The 25,038-nt window shown below is 40.7% G+C and overlaps 1 protein-coding gene across 2 annotated transcripts in view; it reads right to left on the bottom strand.

Annotated features, from left to right (window-relative positions):
- Positions 1-25,038, bottom strand: part of Adamtsl1 (ADAMTS-like 1) — a 462,751-nt gene that overhangs the window by 342,762 nt on the left and 94,951 nt on the right. For both annotated transcript variants that reach the window (XM_005388722.1, XM_005388721.2), the window contains exon 2: positions 11,882-12,009. In XM_005388722.1, coding sequence (XP_005388779.1) covers positions 11,882-12,009 — 128 coding nt within the window. The remainder of the gene's footprint in view (positions 1-11,881; positions 12,010-25,038) is intronic.

The following is a 25,038-nucleotide window of genomic DNA, read 5'->3' as shown; positions in this document are numbered from 1 at the left end:
AAGACTGTCTCAAAAAAAAAAAAAAAAAAAAAAATGAGGGTTGTGGGTGTCTGGCAAGCGCAAGGTCGTGAGTTCGGTTCCTGGTACCGGAGAAAAAAAAAAAAAAAAAAAAAAAAATAGTTAGTAAAGGGAAGAAATACTTGGTTCTTTTCTCTGGACAGTTTGTCTTCATATATTTATTCTAAGTTGTGTTTGTCCCTGCAACGCATTTGCTCTCTCTGAAAGGTGACTGGGGTGGAGCCAGGGATTGCTGCCTTTGGCTGGAGGACCCCGTTATCAGGAAGGACTGCACTCTATAATACGTACGCACACGCCAGAAGGCTTGCAAATGATCTTACATCTGCTCAGTAGCCAAAGGCGGCAAAGAATGAGCATAAAAACAAATGTGTTTTAGCAACATCAAGTCCAACTCTTCCACCGTCCCCGTGAGGAAAATGTATCCTGTGGAACTCTAGGGCTCTAACATCCCCACCAGACACAACCCTTGAGGTGGGAATTTATGAATTAACTTGGCTACAGACCACAGTTCCCTAGTCCTTCCACACCGCCCAAATGCTGCAAAATGTGGTCCTGGAGAGTCACAATATTTTTCTTTAAAACCATGTATGCTAGGAGCAGTTTTACTCCTTTTCTGATTCCTTTACAATTTAGCAACAAAATGGGCTTAGACTGAATACCTTGAAGAGAAACTGCTTTCCAGGGTGAAACATTTCCTTTTTAGAGGTGAAGGGAACCTTGACTACTTATTCACCAGTAGTTCTTGAATTCTTATTCTGTTCCAAGCCCTACATGTTTGACTTACGAGATGAGCTACCTAAATTCCAGAGAAATTAGGGCTAGTGATGTGGCTCAGGGTTAGCACTTTTGCCTTGCATGCACAAGGCCCTGGGTTTGATCCCCAGAACCACAGGAAAAAAAAAATCCAGAGAAATTAAAATACAATATCATACTGCTAGAAGATTCTGAGGCCATGATTTAAAATCGGTAATTTAATTTTTAAAAAAGGGGAGGTTTATCCACAAAGTAGGCTAAAACTTCTCTCAGAAGCATTGAAACTCACTGTCGAAGTTCTGGTCCCCATGGCATGTGGGCTTTCTTCCACCAGGAAAGGATATTTGTCCTGGCCAGGACTCTTCCCCCCAGCCCAAAGTGGCACCCGGGCCTGCAGCTATTTGAAGCTATAGTTACGGCTTGATGTGCTTGAGTCCGACGTCACCTGGGTCCTACAGTTATTCTTTCTGCCTCTGGACGTTGCATCCTTTTCTCAACTACGTGATTCTTACATCTCTCTTTTTGCTCTTAATTTCCCATGTCTTTCTTTCTCTTTGATAATAGGTGACACTTCTTTTCTATTTTCTACAAATCTGGCCCATAAAGAGGAAACGATAGAATTTAAGAAATATTACAAAGTCTTCCCTATCCTGGCTATGGGGAGTGGGGAATGCTCATGGGATGGAGGCTGAATTGAAGGTAGAAAATTAGACTGTCTGGGTGGAAGCTCAGTAGTTCTGAGGGAGAACAGTCTCAGAATTGCACAAGCCACCCAAAAATCACTGAGCTATTCACCTGGTCAGTGCATGAGAACCTGGAAACTTCAAGTGCCATGTTTATAGGCTTTGCATTGTTATGGGATGAAAGAAATTCTGAAAAATCACTTAGTACATTCTTCACCTGGGGCAAACCTGATCTTGACTACTACTGAACAACGAGCTGCGAAACTACCCAGAAAAGTGGCTCATCTTAGAATCTGGACAATCAGCACTTTTGTATTTTGCCATGCTAGCATCCATGGTTTCCTTTCTGCATGGAAGGCAGGATCATTTCATAGGAAGTTGAACGAAAATTTTAATGTAAAGAAGTCTCTCTCAGAAATTCCTTATTTTCTTCATTATCCCAGTCTAAATTCCCAGGTGTCTGGAGATGACCCTCATCACTTCTCCATTATCCCTTTCAGAGTAGTGGCTCCAGCTCTGGATACACATTAAAAATCTTTTAGACAACTTCTGATGACAAGATTTTACCCCCAGAGCTTTTAATTTAATTGGGTTTTGGTGGGGCCCAGATATTGTATTTTAAAAAACTTCCCAGGTGATCCTAAAGTGCAGCTAAGATCAGCACTGCTTCCATGACAGAAGGACAGACAATCCACATGGCAACAGACACAGAAAAAGCATTTGGCAAAATTCAACACTTTTCATACTAAAAACTGAAAGAATTAGAAATAGAAGGAAATTTCCTCAACATAATAAAGAGCATATGTGAAAAGCCGACAGCTAACATCACTCTCATCATACTCATGCTTCCTGACTTTCCTCCAAGCTCAGGAGCAAGGCAAGGATGGCCACTCATCACTTCTGTGACAGTCCATGGGGTAACTGGGCAAGAAGAAGTTAAAAACATCATAGCAGAGAGGAAAAAATAAAATTATCATTGTAGATGGAATGATATGACATGTAAAAACCCCTAAAGACACTAAAAAATCCTGTCAGAACCAATAAAACAATTCAATAAAACTGCAGGAAACAAAAGTAACATGACATTAGTTGTTTCTATACACCAACAATTTACTATACAGAGAAGTAACTAGGATAACAGCTCTATATTATAAAAAATAAAATACATAGCAAATAAACTAAGTAGGCAAAAGATTTTCACACTGAAAAACTACAAAATGCTGGTGAAAGAAATTAGAAATGAAGCAAATATATAGAAAAAGATTCTGTGTTAATGCAGTAGATGGCCATATTGTTAAAATGTCCATGCTCCCCAAAGTTTAGAAATCCAGTGCAATTCCACTCAAAATCTCAATGGCTTTAAAAAATGGAAGTAGTGAAAACAATCCTAAAATGCCTATGAAGCCACAGAGGCATCACACTCCATGATTTAAAAATATTTTGCGAAGCTACAGTAACTAAAACAGTCTGGTATCGGCATAAAAAGCTACATATAGATCAGTGAATATAATACACATCCAAATGTAAACTCACATACATACATCAACTGATCTGATGAGAAACTAATCATGTCAACAAATGGTTTGGGGAAACTGAATATTTATAAACAAAAGAATAAAAGTGGACTCTTAGCTTTCACCACATAAAAACTCGTAATGACTTAAAGACAAACATACAACCTGAAACTATAAATTTTCTACAAGAAAAAATAGGAGAAAGCTTCCTGACATTGCTCAATGATTTCTTGGCTATTAAAATTTAAAAAAACATAGGCAAAAGTAGACAAGTTGGACTATATCAAATTAAAAATATTCTGCACAGTAAAGAAAAAAAAAAGAGAGTAAAAAGGCAAGACATAGCACAGGAGAAAATATTTGCAAACCACATGTCTGACCAGCAGATAATATCTAAAGTATATAAGGAACTCTTTCAATTTAGCAGCATGAAACAAAGCCAATTAAAAATGAGAAAGGTTTTTGGGCAGACATTTCTCTAAAGAAGATACATGAATGCGCAATAGGAATATGAAAAGATACATCATTAATCAGAGAAAGGCAAGCAAAGCCACAGTGACATCACCTCATGTGTATAAAGAAGGCTATGATTACACAGACAAAAGATAAATGTTAGTAAGGGCGTGGAGAAAAGGCAATCCTTTCATGCTGTTCATAGGGATAGAAAAACGTGGCCGTATGGAGAACACTATGGGGGCCCCCCAAAATATTGAAAATAGAACTATTCTACAATCTAGCAACCTCACTTCTGGGAACTTATCCATAAGACTTGACATGAGAATCCCAAAGTTGTATCTGTACTCCTCTGTTCGCTACAGTATTATTTACAAGAGACAAAATACAAAAACAACCTAAGCTTCCATGGATAGATATGTGGATCAAGAAAACATGTAAATACTCACAATGAAATATTTTGCCTTAAAGTAGGAAACCTGCCATATATAACAACATGGATGAACCTGCAGGACATTGTGTCAGGTGAAATGAGGCAGTCACAAAGGACAAACACTGCCTGATTTCAGGTCTGTAAGGTCTCTAGAGTAGTGCAACACAGCAGCAGAATAGAAGCAAAGCTTCTGGGGTGGGGAGAAGGGGAACCGGAGAGTTACTGTTCAGTGGGTACAATTTCAAGTGTGCACCATGGGTGAGTACTAGAGACTGCTATACGATATTGTTAGTATAGTTGACAGTACTTTCATACACACTTCAAAGTGTGCTAAGTTTTCGTGCTAGAATTTAAAACAACAGGAGAGGTCATACCAAAGAGGGAGTGACAAGAGATTAGCTCTAAGATCCCTTCCAGCTCAGTCTTGGGCCAAGTCTGAAATATTTTCTCAATTCTGTAAAAAGCATAATTGCTTCCACTAATCTTGGTTCTGTGGTATAAGGATTAGGTTCCTTATCCTTTTATAGACATGTTCAATATTTCATATTTTTTTCTTTTTCCTCTTGAGGTACACATTGAAGAAGTACATTACATTCATCAAACTTTTTTGGGGATCTTTTTGAGACAAGGTTTTGCTATGCAGTTCAAGCTGGCCTTGAACTCACTTTGTAGGCCAAGCTGGCCTCTACCTCATGGAAATCCTACTGCCTCAGCCTCCCAGGTTCTGCGATCACAGGCGTGCATGACCATGCCAGGTTTTTATCAAACTCTTAAATGTTTGCTGTGTGCCAAACATTGTAAAGATAAAAGAAAAGGAATGTTTATAACTTAATTAGGAAAATAAAAGATTTCCAAACGTGAAATGGCGCTACCAGAATAAAACAGGAGTAAATATAAAAATAACAAAGACCTCCAAATCTACAGGTGGGTTACTTATAAAACTAAGCAAACCCTCTTGTTTCTTAGAGGACCTTGTAGTGGAATTAGTGGAAAGTCAGGGCTAAATTAATAATTTGTTAAATTCCTGAGAGCAGCATGTTGCACCTTGGGATTTCTATCCTTAGTTATGCCAGAAACTTGCCTAATAAATACAGGAAGCTTAATAAATATTTATTGAGTGAATGAATTAAAAATGAAGGGAAATAAAAACTTCAAATGGGCTATTGGGAAAACCAAGTAAGAGTTTTTTAAATACATAGAACCCCTAAAATTTACAGATTCCCACCAAAACACATTTCCAACCATCTTTTATTCCAACAAACTGGTTTATGGCACAAGCCAGACTATAAATTGGTCCTAAACATATAGTCATTGGCTTGAGTGCATTTTCCTCCTGAAAGGAGATTAGATCTTGGAATAATACACCCTCTAAGATATATGGCCTGGAATATTAGAAGTCCTGGTAATACATTTAGGTTAGGCTTTGACCCAAAAAGTAAAAGGAAAGCAACTTCAAACTCTTAAACATATGTCCCCAAATGTGCAGTCTTTTCCAACACAATGAAAAGACCACCTCATATAAATGACATGAGTAGTCAGACCCACCCCAAACTTGTATATCTTTCTTTCAAACTAAAGCACAAATATTTCCAAGGAAAACATGGCTGATAACACACAACACTGGTTGAAGAACTACAGATAAATCTTGCTTTGGGCTTCACTTGAGCTAAAAGTTTTAAAATCTTTTAAGACAAGTCCTGGGAATCTTAATGGGTATTGTGAAAGAGGTGAGATACCTTTAAAAGAAGGAGAAAAATATGTGTTTAAGAAGCCAAAGGTTACTATTGAAAATTTTTCTTTTGATATTTGTTATTATATGGTATAGAAATTAACTAAATCCTGTATGAGTGTATGTATCAACATTTTCACGGTGGAAAATGTGTGCTCAGAATTAAAAGAGAAGTTAGCTTACTCTCCTTAGCACGATTATCATGCAATGGGAAGTTTGGAATGCTCTTCCCGATTCCTGTGGAATATGGCTCCTTCGGGTTATTTTTCTGTGGTTATGCTGACACCATTCTGGCAGTCACATATTTTTGGAATAATACCATCATCTTAGTGTTTTTATGTACTTCCTACAGTGTGCTGATGTTTAACTCTTGTTCATCTGATAGTTTTATTCAACTCAAAGATTCAATTCAAAATTTATTAACTTTTAAGAAATGCTGTCAGTTTTTATATGTAGACTTTTTTGCTCATTGGATATATATGAAGTAGCCACAACCATCATTTAATTGGTTAGGATTTAATAAATACTCACACCCCTAATGTGTTAATCCATAGTATTCATGCTTAGATTCATCTTAATTTGGTATTTTATAGAGTTAAAAAATATTAAAAGCTGTTCAAGTCTTTTCAGCCCACCAGTGTAAAGGTTAACATATTTCAAAGCCTCCAGCTATCTGACTCACAGCCATCCAGATAAGTTGTCATTTCCCTCTTGACCCTGGTCTTGACACCAACATGATATGGTGGTAGAGAGGAGGTTACTCACAGTATTAAGTGACTTATGCATCTGGAACTCTTTACTGGCAAAACTAAATTAACTGGCTGGAGACAAACCTAGAGCTCTCGGCGATCAATATTTAGTATTTCAAAGGTAGACATGTAGTATCGCATTTTAAAGAAAAAGCTAGATAAATAAGCTTACTATAAACATTGCTTCAGAGTAGTTAGTGGGAAGGGTGGACAGCTGAGAGAGAAACAGCAGCTCATCAAGATAACCGATCTACGTTTCAATTCACTGAGAATAAAATGAAGAACTATCAAGTGTGAGTAGGTATGATCTTTTTGCAACGAACAGAAACAAAAACATATATTTCGCATGGAAGCACAAGATCAGCAAAGTTGTGTTATCCGAGTTACTCAATGAAACAGAAAATAACTTTACAGAATTTCACAGAGGTTGGGAACGATGCTTTAGTCTCTTCCAGTGTAGCTTAAACCAGGTTGCGGGTAAAGGACATTATCGAGGCTCCAGTACTGTATGTTGGGGAAATCAAACATTGCCTACTCTCTGTAAGCCTTAGAAATCGGACAGGGGAGAAGTCCAGGAAGGAATTCTGCTCTGTCTTCCTGGTTAGGGCCCCTCTCCCATCTCAGCCTCAAGCAGAATGAAGGCTTTATACTTAATGCTTGTTTGTCTTTCCACTGTGCTTACCGCCACCGATTTTTTTCCTGTAACATCAGAATAGTCTCTACTTGGAAGGTTAAACAAGCCTCCTTACAAGCTCTCAACTTGTCACGCAGCACAATGAATTCCAGAAGTTGAGAGGTTGTCATCTCTTCCTCAAATGCAGTCAAGCTCCCTGTACACGCTGTAGTATTGGGAATGCCATAATTATTAGCTGATAGACTTAAAAATCAGATCTGAAAGTCACCTGGGAGGTCACATGATGAGGACGACAAAGCTGACCTGGCAGGTGAGCTCACAGGTGGATGGGATTTATTTGGGCTGTATTTAGGTGCTTACAGTTAGACTCCTACATCTATTCCAGTTACCAGCGAGGCCTCTAGGGATGGTACATTCACAGCCTCTGATCTTCCCCAAAAGTGTAAGGGAACTGAACTGAACTCAGATGTCTAAATCTGAAATGCAGAAAGAAGAATCTGTTAGTTTCATTGCCTTAAAGACAAACAAGACAGCCAGAGAAGACCATCGGTGTAGACTGCAACGGCGATCCCACATTTTTACCTTCTCTATGCCTCATGCTTTTCCATGGAACTTTTTCACTCTCCCACTCTGTAACTCAGCTCACCCATTGGTTTGGCCAATGGGTACTAGCAAACATGACACAGAGGCTTCAGCTAGGACTGAGAGCGGCTCTCTCTGGCACCTTTGCTGTCACTGGGGTACGGGCCTTGCTTGGCCCACTGGAAGATGAGGTACAAGTACAGCATAACCGAGTTGCCTGAGTTGGCCCAAATGACACCAGGCTGGATCAGCCAATAGCTAGTCAACCCCAGCAATGCATCTGAGCCCATCCAAGATCGCCAGAACTACTTAGCCAAGCAATTATCCCCTACCTGATCTTTCAGTGAAATTTAGTAGTCATTACACAGCATTATTGCAGCATTGGATAAATGATGCACCACTTAGAGGGTCCATCGGCACTAAGGATCTAAGGAGAGTAAAGGAAAAGGTTCTAGCCAGTGCTGGGATAGATGGTACTGCCTGCTGAGAAAAGACCTAGAAAAACTGAAAAGTCAAACTGATTTGAGGTCTTGAAGCTGAACACAGACTTCAGAACATACTCGTGCCAAAAGTACAAAAGTCAAGTATGTTCTAAATCCAGTCTAGGAATATTCCCAGGTCTGTATGTAAGCTTGATTTAATTACAGACAAGTATTGATGAGAAACTATTAGAAAGTATTATATTATTCTATTTTGTTTCATATGTATATGTGTTTAATATTTATTGCTGTTTAGAGTTATGTCCTTTGATGAAAATTAAATTTTAAGTTTTTTACCCAACAATATAACTAAACAATTTGAGGCTAGGTCTCTCCATTACCTCGGACTGCTGGAAGCTTAGCATTTTAAAACATGAGGCTATTAATCATGCTGTTAATTATGAAAGAAGATCTTGATTCCAAGAAAAATACCAAGGAAACAAATAGCTTCTTAGGTGCTTGACAGCTTAAAAAACGATGATTAAGCTTCCTTCTAAGATCCGGAGCAGATTCATCCCAAGCAGAGGAACAGAATTTGCCCAAATGAGTTTGATCCTCATGAGATTCCAAAGGGGATTTTACCACACATGAAAAAAGAAAATGCAGAGGTTGCGTCCCACTTATAAAACATGTCAGGTGATATGGAGTGGCAGAAAGAGAAAGCCAACGAGACACATAAACATTTGGGAATCTCTGATTCCAAGCATAATAATCTCACAGTGGAGAAAACTGAATTTTGCTTGTGAAGGGCCCCTCCTGGGTGAGGGGGTCCAAACAGCGTCTGCAGAAAGGGCTGCCGGAGTGGGTGCCCCGCCACAGCAGATTTCAGATCTGTTTAGAAATGGTACATACTTTCTATCACAGCCAAGCACACACACAAGTACACAAGTGTGTCTATGTGTACATGCATGTCTCATTTTGAAAAACACAACACACAAAGTTCTTAAATTACAGCAGAAATGATCCACGCTGTTTTGTAACAGCTTGCTTGGTGGCTAAATTATCAAATGCTTTCTCAAAATAAATGCATACTTTAAATAGGAGATAAGCTTTTCTAAAGGTCAGCATCGCATCGCTGAACGTCCAGCTGCTTGACATACTTGTACGGTGTTATCACAGGAGCATTTCCTTAGCCACTGTGGCTCCTTAAATTCCCTCGGAGATGAAGACTGAACAGCACCAATGCACCTCCAGAGAGAATAACTCAGTCTCAGTGCTGTTCCTTTCCAAATCAGTAGCTGGTAGATAGAAGTCACTGCAGTATAACGAGCTAACGATGTCCTGTCACCAGCTCCCGTGCCGAGAAAGCCCACCAGGACCAGGGCCTGAATGCCTGAATGAGCTTGTGTCTGTGTCGTCTGTCTACAGAGGATCACAACTAGCGCAGCCGAGCTAACTGTGCCACAGTGACCCTGCTGAGGAGCGGTGTCAAAATTTATGCCGTGCATAGCCAACGCTTTTGTGCTTAAACAAGATGTGCCTTTCACTTTTACTCACATTGCTCCATGGTTTCATAATGGCAACAAGTTGTGATTTGCTAAAGAATGACTAGAATTCTTTTAGAGTATAAAATATGTCCATGTTATATTTTTTAATTTCCTTTTTTTTTTTTTTTGTAGTGCAGGGAATCAAACCCTGGGCCTTACAAATACAAGGCAAGTGTGCTACCACTGAGCTACGCTCCCGGCCCTCCATGTCTGTACAATGCACTGGTCCACATGAATCACCAGCTCTCTAGAAATCCAGACGCATGTTTCTATATTCTGGCTAACTTTGGAAATATCTATTTGGGGGAGCTTTTTTCTTCAAATTCCTGAAGAAGGAAGATGGCACGTGTTTACTGAGTATGTTTGTCCAGTGTTTACATGTCAAATGGGGATGTATCTTCTACATGTCTGTAATTTAAGGATTTACATGCTACTTTTCTAATACATTATAAAGTACTGGAAATACATCCTAAACAGGTCAGGACACCTGACTTCTTCTGTGGTATTTTAATCAAATTCTAACAGTTGGAACCTAACTTTACTGAGGACAAAATTGGTATCTATACTATTTACATAGCAACAGTATTTGTTTATTTGCTGAATGACAGAATTTTGTGATTTAAATTCATTTTTAAGTTACTTTTATTCTCTCACTTAGCAAAATATTCTAATGCAATGTAGCACTCACACATTCACATTGAGGAGACAATATGAAAATCCCCATACATTTCTCACTAGTTCTGTGTGACAAGTTCTGGCTCCCACAGAACACTCAAAGTCACTAATTTTGGAAACTAGCTAGCAGGAACATTGTAAAGTGGTACATATTGGCTTTGCCGGGGTACGCTTATTCTGTTACAGGATCATCACGCAGTATCACGTACTGCAGGTTTTCTAAAAAATTGTGTTTAAGTGAGTCATAGGGGGAGAAGTTCTGCTTTCTCTTTATCATTCCAAGAGTCTGGTGTCAAAGGAGGACAGACTTGCTTGTTTGTCTGCAATTCAATGCAGACCCAAGACTACAATGTCCAAATACCAGAACTGGTCTGGTGTCTTGCGAGATACGCCTGTTGGCTGTGTTTCTAAGGGTATAATATTTCCAACAAGACCTGTTTGGAACCGAAACAATCTCTAGTTCTCAGCAGATTCAACGAAGAACCATTTATTAAGCCCCTAAATCTGTTAGACTCTTTGTAGATCCTGTACAGAGAAACATAAAAGGGTAAGACTTAGACTTGATTTCAAGAAATTCTCACTGCTATTAAAGTAAGCGGATATCTTCCTGAACCTGTATCTCACGACTTTCTGCTGTTTGTTTATAAAACGTCTAGGAGAATCAGCAGACGCATATTTTTTCTTCTTCTGCTTCATGTTTTATAATACACAGCAATTTCAATCAAACTCCTTTTCACTGCCTTTAACACTTTTCACTGTCAAATAAAATTTTTCATTAAAAAATATTTCCATGGTGCTTTATATTTTATAGTTTGGAGACAAATCTAGTCACAGACCACACAGCTCAAAAAGCAGTTTTGAATTATTATTACGTTTAGCAAAAACTTTCCATTCTAAGACTTTAGGCTCCTTGCTTCTGCGCAGAAGCCATTCACCCCGCCCCTCACCCCGTCTTCTTCGTCTCTCGGTCTTCCTGCCACAGTTCCCTTGAAGCTCCTGTTCTTCCAAACTCGTTAGACTGAAAAGTTATTGTTCACTGCACTGCACAATCTTAGGAAACTTCTAGCTATTAGAACATCGACAGAACTAAATCCATATATCGGTCATTCTCCAAGTAGTTGACAGTACTGGAAATACAGCACACATTCACTATGATATTGTGCTATCATTGTCACCATAATTGTTAAGGTGATACAAAAGGCCCACGATTCTATTTGTTTGTTTGTTTGCTTTGTCTTTTTGAGATAGGGTCTCGCTATGCTGTTCAGACCGGCTTAAGCTCTCTTTGTAGCCCAGGCTGGTCTCGAACTCTCATGGATCCTCTTGCCTCAGCCTCCCGAGTGCTGGAATTACAGGCGTGTGCCACCACGCCCAGCCTAAGCCCACGATTCTAGAACAATTTCAAATAATAAATTTCCCAGATCAGCTCAAAAACAACTAAGTTTGGAAAATAAGGTGAATTCTAAATTGTTTATCACATAGGAAGAGTATATAAATATATCGCTGGAGACGGATCTAAGAAAAAACGCTCAACTTTAGTTATCCTTCCCTCTCTTCCTCCACCCAGGTTTGTGAGTCACAGAGGAGCAAACACGGAGATCCGCACAGCGCCGCAGAATACCGAGCACAGAGCTCCACCGCAAACAGGCCCTGCGCCCGCAGCGCCCGCAGCGCCCGCTGCGCCCTGCTTACCTGCTGCCCAGACAGCGGCGCAGCGAGTAGGAGGCGCCGCCCCCGCAGGTGCGCGAGCACTCGCTCCACGGGCCCCACGCGTCCCAGAGCCCTTCGCGGTCCTCCTCCGAGCGCGCCGTCCTGGAGCTCTGCAAGAGAGGACAGAGGTCAGCGCGCGTCCCAGCCGCACCCCCCGGGGAGTTGCGTGTCTGTCCACAGCGCTGGAAGTGAAGATGGAAACGATGTCTGGGCGGAGGGCGTCTGATCTTAGGGGCCTGGGCTCCAGCGGAACGGGACAAGGGAGGGCACCGATGCAACAGGTGGAAAAGGCAGAAATGGGGATCCGGGATGAGGAGGGTCCATGGCCTCGACAGCCTCCTAACGTTGGCCTGGTTCATGAAGTCTTTGCCTTTGTACAGGGAAGCTGCTCTCTCGGGTCTCCCGGCTCCTAGGAGCTTGACAGGTGCAGACCAGCACTGCACTCCAAAATCTCTCCATCTTTCATGTCACTGACATTTTCCTAGGGAGCAGCTTCACTCCCGGCATTCAGATACATTCACGGGAGCTACCGCAGGAAATGATGTTAGCAACGCGCGGATCACTTCCTGACCGACTTGCTTATTATTTACAGGCTTCCCAAGCATGTTTGCACACTGGAAGGGTCGTGGTTAGATACAGGTCTCAGTGTTGCACTTCGCGTGCCTCAGAGAGGAGAAAAAGACAACGTTTATGGTACGATTCATGAAACACTCTCTGGTGTTATGCCCTGAGACCGTAGTGTTGAGTGAAATAAATGCGATAACACAAGCTTAAATACTGCGTCGTTTCTCTTATGTGAGAAATCTCCGATGTAAATAGCAAAATAAGAGATAGATACTAGGAAATAGGAAGATAGATCTTTCTCATATGGGGAGGGGATCAAGACATGGGGAGAGCGGGAGGGGGATCAGAAGAGAACAAGAAAAGAATTCAGATGCGTTCCATCCCCCAAGGATGATATCGTTATGTACTGCAAACCTATGCTAATGGAATTTTGAAAAAAACTATCCGAATTAGATAAGGATTCTGTTTTTTCTTTACTATGTGTCCTTGAGCCAGGCAATGTACCACCCCATTCCTTAATGACCCTTTCTATAAAATGGGGTGATATCATAACCATGCCCCCGCACACTCGCGCCCTATGGAGGAGGATTAACCTAATGAATTTAGCGCAAGAGCAGTGTCAGTCAGAGCACAGCACTAATTTTCCCCTTTGCAGTAATGAGATCCCTTATAAATCAGCTGCTGTGGGACCCAGGTTTTCAACTGACTGTTCTTTGGAACTTTCTTTTCCTTTGGCAGTGCTGGGGATTGAACTCAGGGCTTTCACACTGAGCTGCATTCTCAGTCCTTTTATTTTTTATTTTGAGTCAGAGTCTCACTAAATTGCCAAGTTGCCCAGGTTAGGGCTTGAATTTGCAACCCCTTGCCTCAGCCTCCTAGATGATTGGAATTATAGGTGTCCACCACCGTGCCTGACTCCGTGGAACTTTTAAAACCTATACCGTTAAGTCAGAAACCTGCCCTCAGAGCATTATATACATTACTTTCTAACTAGTACATACTTTATTTAGATTTGTAAGTCATTTGAACGTGAGGTGGGATATCACAGTGTTTATTAGCAAGAACTTTGGGTCTACTCAAATGGTGGGGGGTATAACACTGGCTTCAGAGTTTCCTAGCTGTATAAACATGTAACCTGTTTGTTTTCTTTATCATGAAATAGGAATACTCAATATGCCTATATTATAAGTCACTGTGAGAAATTAAATGTGAATACATAAAAAAATAAGGTGGAAACAACCTAAATGTTCATGGGAAGATGAATTTATACATAAAGTGTAACATACATATACAGTGGAATGTTACTGTTCAACCTGGAAAAGGAAATTATGGCCCACATTACAACATGGATGAAATTTGAAGACATTTTGTTAAGTAAAATAAACCAGTCATGAAAGGATACTTAAAAACGGTATGTGTACCAACTCCCCATGATAACTGTAGTCATAATGTACTGCAAACATATACTAATATAAAAATAGAAAAAATAAATTGTTAAAATGGTAAATTTGTGTTATGTATGCTACAACAAACATACATATATACATTTTGAAAAGCACATCAGGCTAAGTGGTAAACACCATAGAAGCATGTGTTAGTGTTACAGTTAAATGTTATTTACTCCTAGTTAACATCATGTATGGCCTGTGTATGATTATAGAAAATGCACTAGTGAGGTACATGGTCTTTTCTGTTGCACTTGTTGAGTAACTGCAGTCTCAAAGTATCACGTCCTCGAGACCCTGACTTCATAGCAGGACCCTGCGGTTACCCGCTGCACTGCATCTGCCTGGTGATGTGATCTGTCTGTGGTTTCAGGGAGAGAGAAAAGGCCCTCGTACTATCGATGCACACATCCTCAAGTCTCTTCCTCATATGCCTTTTAAACGCATTCCCCATGTCTGCAAAAGGTGGTTGTCCATCTCCCGAGCCCTCCGTGATGAGGGTGCTGAGGGGCCAATGCAGTATTGTCCCAGTGAAGTCACCTTCTGTGTGACAAGTACGCATTTGTACGGTGCACTTCTCCCGCTTCTGTCAAACTCAGTATGACTGAGGTGAAAACTGTATCAGAATAGTAAGCTTCATGCAGTAGTTGAAGTGAGTGAGATGGAGATTACTGAGTCTGATGTTATATAATTATTAAAATTGAAAAAAAGAAGGATCCTACATGCAGCATTCACGGGAACTGCATTTCCTGTGAGATACCAAGACGCGGCACCAGAATGCCTCATCCTCAGGGTACTCGCCTCTGGTCGCTCTGTGTAAGACATTTAAAAAATGACATGTGGGTGTGTGATTTTTGTTTTTCTACAGAAACAAATTGTTTTAAACCCTGTACTAAAGTTGCTTGATATTTTTCACGTGGCTTGTCTGAAGAGGCACTAAAGCCCCTAAAGTGACATTTCATTGGCCAAACATTTTATCTCAGCACAAGGTACCGGTCTCAGTGCAATCAGACGTAGCAAGAACCCACATTTCTCTGAAAGCTATCTCACATTAGCTCAGAAACAAGGGAAAGGCTTATTTCTCAAAGTGGAACTAACTCCAAGTTTTCTTTTAGCAAGTGGAATAAACATAATTCATTTCAACTGAGTCCATGCTTAATGTTAGAGAAAGTGATTTTCCTTCTCTTTAACTATGCCAAATTTTTATGTCTACAAACAGAAATGACATTTTAGCATGCTTTTCACATTATTTAAAAATCTAGAAGTATTTGTTTATTGCAGTCTTTAAGGCACTCTTCAACATAAACAACGTTTGTGTCTGGCCCTGGTAGAACTCATGTTTATTTCCTTCTTATTTTTAAATGTGTGGTCCTTTTGACGTTATAGTAGCATTTTTAAAAATTATAAACTTGGAATGGTATCTGTTATGGAAAATGGAGCCTTAAAGAAAAAGAAGGACTAGATAATGCATGCCTGAAAGCAATATTGATTGCTTTGAAACAAAAAATCTAAGCCTTTCTTTACAGCTAATCTGGTATTTTAAAATTTGATGTCTACCACATAAATGTAATATTTTAATTTTAATGTTTCCAAATGAAAGTCATGGTTGCTATTAAACATAGTGATCAGGAAATTATATCTGATCCCACAGATAAAAATTTCAGTAGTAGTGTCAGGGGAGATTATAATTTTTAACTATTGCTATAAATGATCCAGAACTAAGGAACGACCATTACATTCTTACGTATGCCAATTTTTCACTGAGAGAAGGTTATCATAAAAAGCCAGAATTCATCTGATATTGAACTTGAGGGGAGAAGTCATTATAAAGCACTTTCTTACTATAGTGTTTCTTTCACTTTATCCATATGGGATGGGTAAGGATGGACACTCGGCACTTATTTTGAGCTAGCACTCGAGAAATCCAGCAAAGGAGAGAAGGAAGGCCTGAAGCTTGGTTGCACATCCCCATGAAAACTGAGGCTGTCCCTTGCGTTATTCAGTTCACAAAAACCGTCTCACCATTTCTGGATCCTTGGTGCCACATGTGGACTTTTAAATGCAGCATTTGATGAAAAGACTTATATCAACTGTGTTCTTGTTGGAAAACTCAGCGATCAGTGCCCCAGTGCTAACGACTCTGTTCCAGGACAGTCAAGAGGCTCTAGCCCTCAGTAAAGGCCGATTTCACAGAATGTAAATTGTGGCTACAGACCATGACATCCCTTCTGTAAATATCAGAAGAGCTTCCCGTATCCATCAGCCTCAGAGGGGTGTCATTTCCTCACCATTATTGAATTATCTAAGCAAGGCTTCCATCTCATGGTATTGTGCTTGCTTCTAGAACCAACTGCACCAGCAAAGTGTCGTCAGGTGAACAGCTCCGTGACTGGCCGCAACCTGTAGTTCGGTGTTCTGAGCAATTACATGAAGTACCACTTCCCTGTATTTCACTGTTCAATACACACCTAACCTTGGAACGACCTCCTATGTACCGCTTAGTCTAGAAACTGGAACAGGTTACCAAAGACTTCTACTATTGGAGGATGAAGCACAAATTAGTAATAAAAGTCTCTAGAATTATATTTTCTCAGAGCCACACATATATACAGAATACTTGCAAAATATTTTTTTCCAAATGTTGTAACAAGAGATCAAATGATCAAGATGTAAATGAAAGTGAAAGTAAGTGCTGAGGAAACGGCTGATAGGTGTCTGTAATATTGAAGTCATAAGGGCTAAAACTATATTATAAGCAAAGTGCTTTTAAGACGTCAGCATCTTCAGAAGTAACAAAACGGGTTATTTAGCGAAGCCAAGAGTAGTGCTTATAACTGTAAGATCAGCAAGGGGGTACCTGAGCCTCTGCTTTTCCTTTCCTCCCCCACAACATTTTACTTAAACCATCTGCAGCTGTGTATGTGAGTGTGCAAAATGAGTTTCCCACACCTCCATATTTAAAAAGAGGGGCAACCCCTCCAGTGATGAGAGAACCGTTTCTCCTATGGTGTGCCCACGCAAAGTGGAGAAATCTCTACAAAGATATATCCTGTCTGTGCAGGTATGAAGCACGGGAAACAAATCTGCAGATTCCATTTTTAGCTCTCCTGCTTGCATTGGGTCTCTATAAATCTTATCTAATCCTTGGCTTCTTTAACAACTCGGAATACTGGTTGTGCTGCCAACTGTACGTGGTAGGGGCTGTGATTCCCTGCTCCGAGAGCTTACAGACATTAAGCAGTAACTGGGCTCTTGTAAAAGTCCATTAGCTTTTTGATGTACTTTCTTAAAGAGCACAGTGTATGGATACCGAGGCATGCGCCTTCCCAGATGATATTCACTGCTGGCTTTGCTTAGGAAATTCAGATCATCTGGTTCTTATCACAGCTGCACTGTTGGAGGATATGATGAACTGCCAGTGACACAGTGCACGGTCTTTCAGAGGCCACTGCATGAAGCCTGTCCCTTGCTACTGAAGAGAGAAGTCCATTCTGTAACAAGGTGTAAAAGCTATCCGGGCCACAGGGATCCGGGTGTACCTGTCTTCCTTTATCTTTCACCGTGCTTAAGCACACCTTTCCTATATTTCTGGTGGAACACCTGACTGCACCTATATCTGGAGGGTTTGTAGTGAGGGAGATCCCTGGGATTTATTAAGTACTTATGTGTCAAAAAATATGCCAGGAGTTTCACAAACTAGTCTATTTAATCCTCACAATGAGCCAAGTCAGGTGAGAATATGTTTTTACAAGCAAGAAAACTAAACTCAGAAAGTTTGAACGCTTTGCATCGTAGCTGGAGAAAGAGCAGAGCTAAGGAGTGAGACAGACCTGATCAGTGCACAAGTAAACTGCCCAAGGCTTGCTGCCGCATCTCCCTGAGCCAGCTCCCTCATCTGTAAAATGTGAGTCCTGATGCTTCTCTAATAGGCAGATTGTGAAGATGAGCAGAGAGCACATTTGTAAAGTACCCAGTTAATCCTCACATGTGAGTGCCCATGAATCCATTTCTCACTTCATGCCACAAATGCACACCTCCTTCACCCAGTTGCACAGCTGTTATCTGGTAAATCCAGGCTTCGTATCCACAATTAATCACCTTGTTTTGCTACCCACCTTCAAATTTTGACCTTTTCTTTTTGAGCAGCATTTATCTTTATGTGAATTTAGTATAAAATGAAGAAGGCAAATGTGCTTGCTTTTCTGTTTTAAACAGATTATTTTTGTCCTCTGCAGTCTTCTTCAACCTGAGAATAGTAACTTGGAGATGGAATTAAGACAGTTTCACTTCTTTTTAGGAAACAAAAAGCTGACTCTGCTCAATGTCAAGTGCTTCAGTAAGATTTTCATTTCAAAACTATGCTAACTTGATTTTCTTTTTTTTTGTATTCTATCCAGAGACAAGGCCGGATTACATTCATCTGCTGAGAAACCTCTGAGTATTTTGGAAGGCTCTACCAGAACACAATTTCACAGCCAGCGGAGGTAAAATAATAATTAGTGATATGAGCGAGGATTAGTACTCAGGAAATCTGCAACCAGCCACTAAGTATTTTGCATCAGTTTATCTCAAAGGAAGGCATAGATTGAAATATTCTGTCACTGTCCCATCAGTACAGTTACTTTAAAATCATATAAATTTAGTAAATAGAAGTGTTGTAACTGCTTTGTCATAATACTGATAGAATACTAATATAAATAGTATGCAGCATTTTTTCTGTTTGGACATATGTAAACACACACACACACACACACACACACACACACACACACTTAAGAAGAAGAATTTAAGAGATGTTTTGCAAGATGTGGCCTGTCAGCCTGGTTTTCTTTTTCCACTCTAATAATTTGCTTTATAATAATAATAACACCCTGACCCGAAATGTAGGCACTGCTCCATTAGGAGTAGAAGGCTGAAGTAATTTTCTTTCTCTCACAAAGGAAAAGAAGATGGTCGGAGAACTGTATCCTGTGAAAACTGCAGTGATTTAAAAACTCACTGCTCCCAAGCCTGTGATGACAGTGCCTGCCTTCTTGGCCCCTGCACTTCAGGCAGAGTTTGGAGAGTCCCACCTCAGGTGTGAAACATTAGCCATTTCACCTGGAGTTTTAAGAGCGAAGCTATTCTTCCCGGTGGCAGCGGCTGCTGCTGCTGTTTCTCCCCTATATTTAAAAAAGAAAAGAAATCTCCAGTGGAAAGTAATATGTAGGCCCAGCACCAAGAAAAACAGAGAAGAGTCACCTCCTGGGGGCTCACACACCCTCCACTCCCCGAGAGAGGCGTGTTGGAAACTCCCCCTCCAACAAAGTTCTGTCTCTGCTCTTTTTGCGAATTCCTGACTTCCTGGTGAGCCAGGGAGAAGTTTCAGTTTCCATTCCATCTAATCTAAGTCGCGCTCTGTCCAAACTGTGAGTCCAATCAGCCACAGATATTTTCTGCAGCATTGGCAAATTTTGCTGAAATGAATTTACAAAACATCTGTAGGACTAAGGAAACTCTTGGGCTCTGGAAAGCACATGTTGGAGCTGGGAATCATGGAGAAAGAATGTCTATTAAGAAAAAGGCCTCCGTTTATGATTTGTTGAGGAAACTAGGAAGTTAATAAATTAATATGGTCTAGGATGTGGGGAACGAAAGGTCCGAATTGAAATTAATAGAAGCAGTGATTAGCTACTCTCTGTCATTATGAAGCAGGTAAGCTTTGGGTCTTAGCAGAACTTTCTCAACTCTCCTTTGGGTTACCAGTGTGCCCGGAGTGAAAAAATTTTTTGAGAAACGGTTCTGAATGAAGCTCCGTGAGATTCTAGACGTAGCTTGGTTTTACTCTGATGCTATGGGCAGACACTTTCTCAGTACCATGCATATGGAATGAGATGAGGGTTTGGGTCTGAAATCTAAACCATCCTCCCCGACTCAATATTATGCTTTTTTCTTTGCTACACGCTTTGTTTCTGCCTTTAGTCACTCTAGATTCTCCTTACTCAGAAAATGTACAAGAATAGGCTCTGAATATTGCAATAATTCTGCGTAACTTGTGATTTCATGATGTTCCATCCCCGGGTTATCAGTTTGGAGCTAATTAGTAGAGAATACGGTAAACAGGAATTTGTGGCTCTTGAGCATTATTATCCCGCAGAACAATTCTCAGTCAGACTATATGTGCTCGGAGTGCAAGGGTTATGCTCTTTATGTTTGAGTTACCCACAGTTATAACTGGATTAATTATTAGAGATGGCGTCCGAAGAAAATCTAAAAGATTTTGGCAAATACTTAGTAGATAAGGAGACACTGCGGAAGTAGACTTTGTTTTAATTTTCAGTTGCTTTTCTGCCATTTTCTCTCAGAATACACTCAGGGCACAAGACGAGCAGAGGGAGGAGAGTGTGAACTCGCATTGGAAACACCTGGTTACTTAAATTCAAAGTGGTTCCCAGTGCAGGGGTTATTTTCTGTTTTCCAGTTTGAATTATGCAACATCAGTCTTCTCCTGCGTCCTAGACAAGGAACCACATAAAAATCTCTGCCCCTGTAACTCAGAGGAATTTATTTTAAAAAAGTGTATTTTTCTCAATTCCCATGTCTTTGTGCCTTCAACAGATAGCATTTTCCTCTAGTTTTAACCTGGAGCGGTTTCTAATGGCAGAGGCTTAGATATTAGAGTAGGTTTGCAGGGTTGGTAGTGTGGGCAGTGAACCATTCTAAGGTTCTGAGTATGGTCCTAGTGATACTGTCATCATGAACGCACAGCAAGCTAACGGAGAAGGCCAGGGATTCGGAAGGCGCTCTGGGGCCAGGAACCCCAGGGAAGGTGGACATGGCCACCAGCATGTTGCTCATGCCCTTAAAACAATTGCTTCCCGTTGGCAACAGCTCTTCAGTGGACTCTGCATCCACCAGTAACTACAAGCCCCTGTCAGCTCAGGACTCACTACTCCGGATTCCACTGTAGCTTGGCTTTCAGAGCGACCTCATGCTTTCCCACGAGCATGAAGTTCTAATTCTGCACGCTTGTGTTCAATTCTGCTCATTTCTCTGAGGCCGGTTTGGTGAAGGAACACTTTTTAGAGGATTTATAAATTAGTGGGAAAGATAAATAACAATAAAACAAGTGACTGTTCGATGCCCTTGATTTAACCAGATGCCGAATGTCGTTAATCCCCTTTCTGAGACAGCGCTGTCTTCCATTCTCACCCCATCCACACTCACGTTCAGGGCCTTAAGTCTGGCTCTCTCTTGAGAGAATTCACTTCTGATTTTTGGGATCTCCCCTCACCTGCCGCCAGTCTGTCCTTGGTAGTGGAGCCAGTTATCTTGCTGTAATACGCAGTGGCAAATACTTAGTAGTATTATTCACTCTCTGCTGAAAGACTTCCTGTGGATCTGCTGTCCGGCTAGTGGGATCTAGTAACGGTTTCCAGGTGGGCTGTGAACGCTCAGAAACGCTATATAACATTTTGGGTATATGAGTATTATTATTACACTTCTGGAAATAGGAGTCATAGCTTTCGTCAGGTCCCCCCCCAAAGTTTAAGAGCCACGGGGTACAAGATAAAGTCCAAACTATTAGTGTCAGACAAGATCCTTTCTCTCTGGACCCTAAATCTACATTCTAGATTCAGTCCTGCTGCTCCTGAGCACACACGCATTAGTACTCCGGTAACGGGCACCACTTCCGGGTCATGCAAGGTGCTGGAAGGCCCTCTGGTGTCCTGATTACTATCTTGTTGTTGCCTAGATTTCTTGCCTTTTCGTCCCCTCACATCTTTTTATTTTCTCTGACTCGTGTGCTCCTGCTACTGCTCTGAGAGGCCCCTGCTCTCTTCTGTGGCGTGAGCATGCGACAGGACTTGGTGCACAAGGTGGATTTAGCACTTGTGAGCTGCTACCTTGTACCTGCTTGGTGACGGGTCTGTCCCCTGAAGTGGCTGGTATGTTTCTTGAGGGCCCCCACAAAGATAAATGTGCCTTTGTGTCCCCAGTGCCTTGCGGAACACCGGGTAAGTTTTGATGAACATTCACTGAATGAAGAAGTAGCTCGAGGCAGGGCGGGATGCCTTGTGGTCAAATGCCTAATTCACGGTGGCCGTCAGCTCTCCTGCTGCGATATGCTCAGGTCCTCTAAACGCCACGGGCAAAACACATGCAGAAGCTGCAGATAAGCCAGAGAATGGAGGAGCACAACAGTAAATCTGACCCACGGGGAACAGAGGATCACATGCCTGCTTATGTACACGTCACGTTATGCCAACTCTAACTTTCACCCAAAATATTTAAAGTTGAAAGATGATGAATCTGCCACATCTTGTCTTAATCTAGTCTAGCCCAAGTCCTAGATGCCTGTCTTCTAAGCACCCTCACCACTGAGTGAACAATAGTCCCGCCCCCTGCGGCCAGCTGTGCTCTCTGGAGAGGAGTGTCCTGGGTTTGGGAGGGGCAAGTCCAACCGGGACAGGGGAGGGGGTGAAGGAACTCTGACTTACTTAAAGGCACAGGCTGCTACCAATAGAAGAAATGAAAATACTGATTAAATTGTACCCCAGCAAAAATTTATATAGTATAATTGTAGAAACATGTAAAGTTAGTAGAGTTAGAAAAAAATAAAAGTAAATTTTGAAACAAATTTTAAAGTATGAGTTCTGGACTGGGGACAATAGAGTTCATATAACCATACATTCAAAAATCTGAGTAGTAGAATTCTAATATTAAAACTTCCGAGAACCAAATATCAACAGGAAGCCTTGAAAAAGAGGATATTTCTACCCTTGACAAAAGGCATTTAGGGCTCACCACAGAGTTCAATGTTAAATGGATGTTTAGTGCTTAATTGATTTCTCATAAGCACTTTTGATTTTAAAGTATTTCAGAGGTTGGACAAGGATAATATTGGTGGCAAAAACTTTTAAGCGAGGCTACAGGCTGGGCAACAGGATCTGGTCATTGTCGTATTTTTGCTTTACCTAGACTTTATCCTTTTGTTTTAGACAACTTTGTTATGTGTATCTCAGTTTCCTCACCTCCACAAGAAAGATACTTGGTCAGATAACTGCTCAGATACCTCTAGCCATAAAAATGTCTAGGATTTAAAAATTAACCTATCTCATTTAAGCATATTTACAAATCAGCTTTCCAAGGTATAAAATTGGAGATGGGTGTGGGCATTTTCTTGGTTAACTCATACAATTGCTGTAAAGATTTTTTTATTTAAAAATTTTTCTTGGTGATACTGGGAATCGAACTCATGACCTCATACTTGCAAGGCAGGCACTGTGCCACTGAGCTATATCCTTAGCTTAAAGATTTTTTTAAAGTAAAATTGCTAACACATGAAGATGCTGAGCAGTATAATTGCTGACTGGAATTCAAGTACAAGCGGGCCTATTGTTTCAGCCCTACGAATTGTTAATTAAAAGTAATTCTTGAAAGAGAAAATCTCTATTGTGGACCCTTTCCATTACTTATACAAGTATATATGCATCCAGAACCCATGGCGACTCGTAAGGTACCTTCTGAACAATAAAAGCAATGCTAAATTATGCTCAGTACTTTTTGTTAATAAACATGTGCTGTTTTATTGTCTGAAGACCAGTAAATACATACAAGGAAAGGTCTCTCAAGTGATGGGACGAAAGTCAAGTTTACTTGATGATTTTCAGTTTCTGTATTGACTTAACTCCCATCACAGGAAACAATGTCTTATGACATTTCTTCTTATAATAGCTGTTGTAACAATTTTCATGGTGTACTTTGTTTTGTATCAGAACAGAAACTCTGCTAATGTGGTTCTCTAGTTCATAACTTACAGTGATTGTTTTAATAGATATTTAGATTCACAGATACATTGCCCCACATTTTAGGGTCATTACCAGCAACAGCTGAGTCAGGTGCTATTGTTGTAGTACAGGTTTTGGTACACCCTCAGCAATCTGGCCATGCATGCTCTGGTTAAATTAGCACTTATTTTGCAAACATGATTGCCTATATATTTTTTTCTTTAATCTCATGTAGAATAGAATGTAGTATAAGTTCCTAATTTTAAGTCACCACAAAAAAGACTTTGGCTCTGTGAAAGAATGTGTCTTTCTTATCCCACTATAATTTGTCATTATAATCTGTAAACGGTACAGATCTATTTACACGTAGATGGGAAATAATAATCATGGTGACTAGAGACAAATATACCACTCAACTCTTCTGTCTTTCCAGTCAAGTTGAACAGAAATATTTATGCTTTTGAGCTGGCTAAATTCCTTGCACTGTTCGCATTTTAAAATCACAACTGAAAATGTCAGTCAATGTTGTATATATGGGAAGTAATACTATCTTCTATCTTTTATAAATTAAATTACAATGTCAAGGAGCCATTAGCCAACTAATTTATTAAATGTTGATTAGCATGTGACACATAACATATTTGTGGTTCTTGTGAGCCTTCACTGACTCTCAACGATTGAAAAGTAGAAGAAAATACTTTGAGAACTTATGAGGCTGAATTTTTATTTTCAATAATACATAAGCATTTTGAGTCTGTTACCTTTATGTTTTCAGCAAGAAGAGTTATTTTTCCTTTGGCAACATTTACCGTTTAACGGAGGAATAATATTTATGTGCACTGCATTAACCGCGCTCAGTATGAAACGTTAATAGATTAATGTGCACAGCAGTGATAGGCACTAACGTGTCTCGGGAATATATTAAAATGGAGCTTGGCCACAGACAATATCAAGATTGCTGAGAAGCGCCACGGGCACCCTTTTTAAAGCCCGTTTTATAGTAAGCAGAGAGAAGGAGGGCGCTAAACCACGGCTTACTGCTGCATTTGCCTCCCGCCTGGCTGGCTGCGGGCTGGGCCTCAGAAACCAGTTTCACACATGGCTGCTATCAGCGTTCTTTGCGCTGTTAAGACGAGCGTGCTTTCTCTTCCTTTTATTAAAACTAGACCCGCTTTTATCTCCTCGCTGCTGCACTGTGCTTCCCTGCCTTCCCTTTCTCCCTGGTCAGCGGTGAGCACACCCTTCTGAGCTGTGGAAAGGTGGAACCCGCACTATGCCCAAATCCTCGTGCGTCACCGCCCGGCTGCTGCCTGGTGCCGGGCTGCCGCGGCTTCCCTGAAGCTCTCCACGTCCCAGGAGC

Source organism: Chinchilla lanigera, unplaced genomic scaffold (assembly GCF_000276665.1).
Source record: "Chinchilla lanigera isolate Chin_1 unplaced genomic scaffold, ChiLan1.0 scaffold00033, whole genome shotgun sequence".
Classification (NCBI taxonomy): domain Eukaryota; kingdom Metazoa; phylum Chordata; class Mammalia; order Rodentia; family Chinchillidae; genus Chinchilla; species Chinchilla lanigera.
Note: the sequence above shows the minus strand (reverse complement) of the source record. Positions and strands in the feature narration are given on the sequence as shown.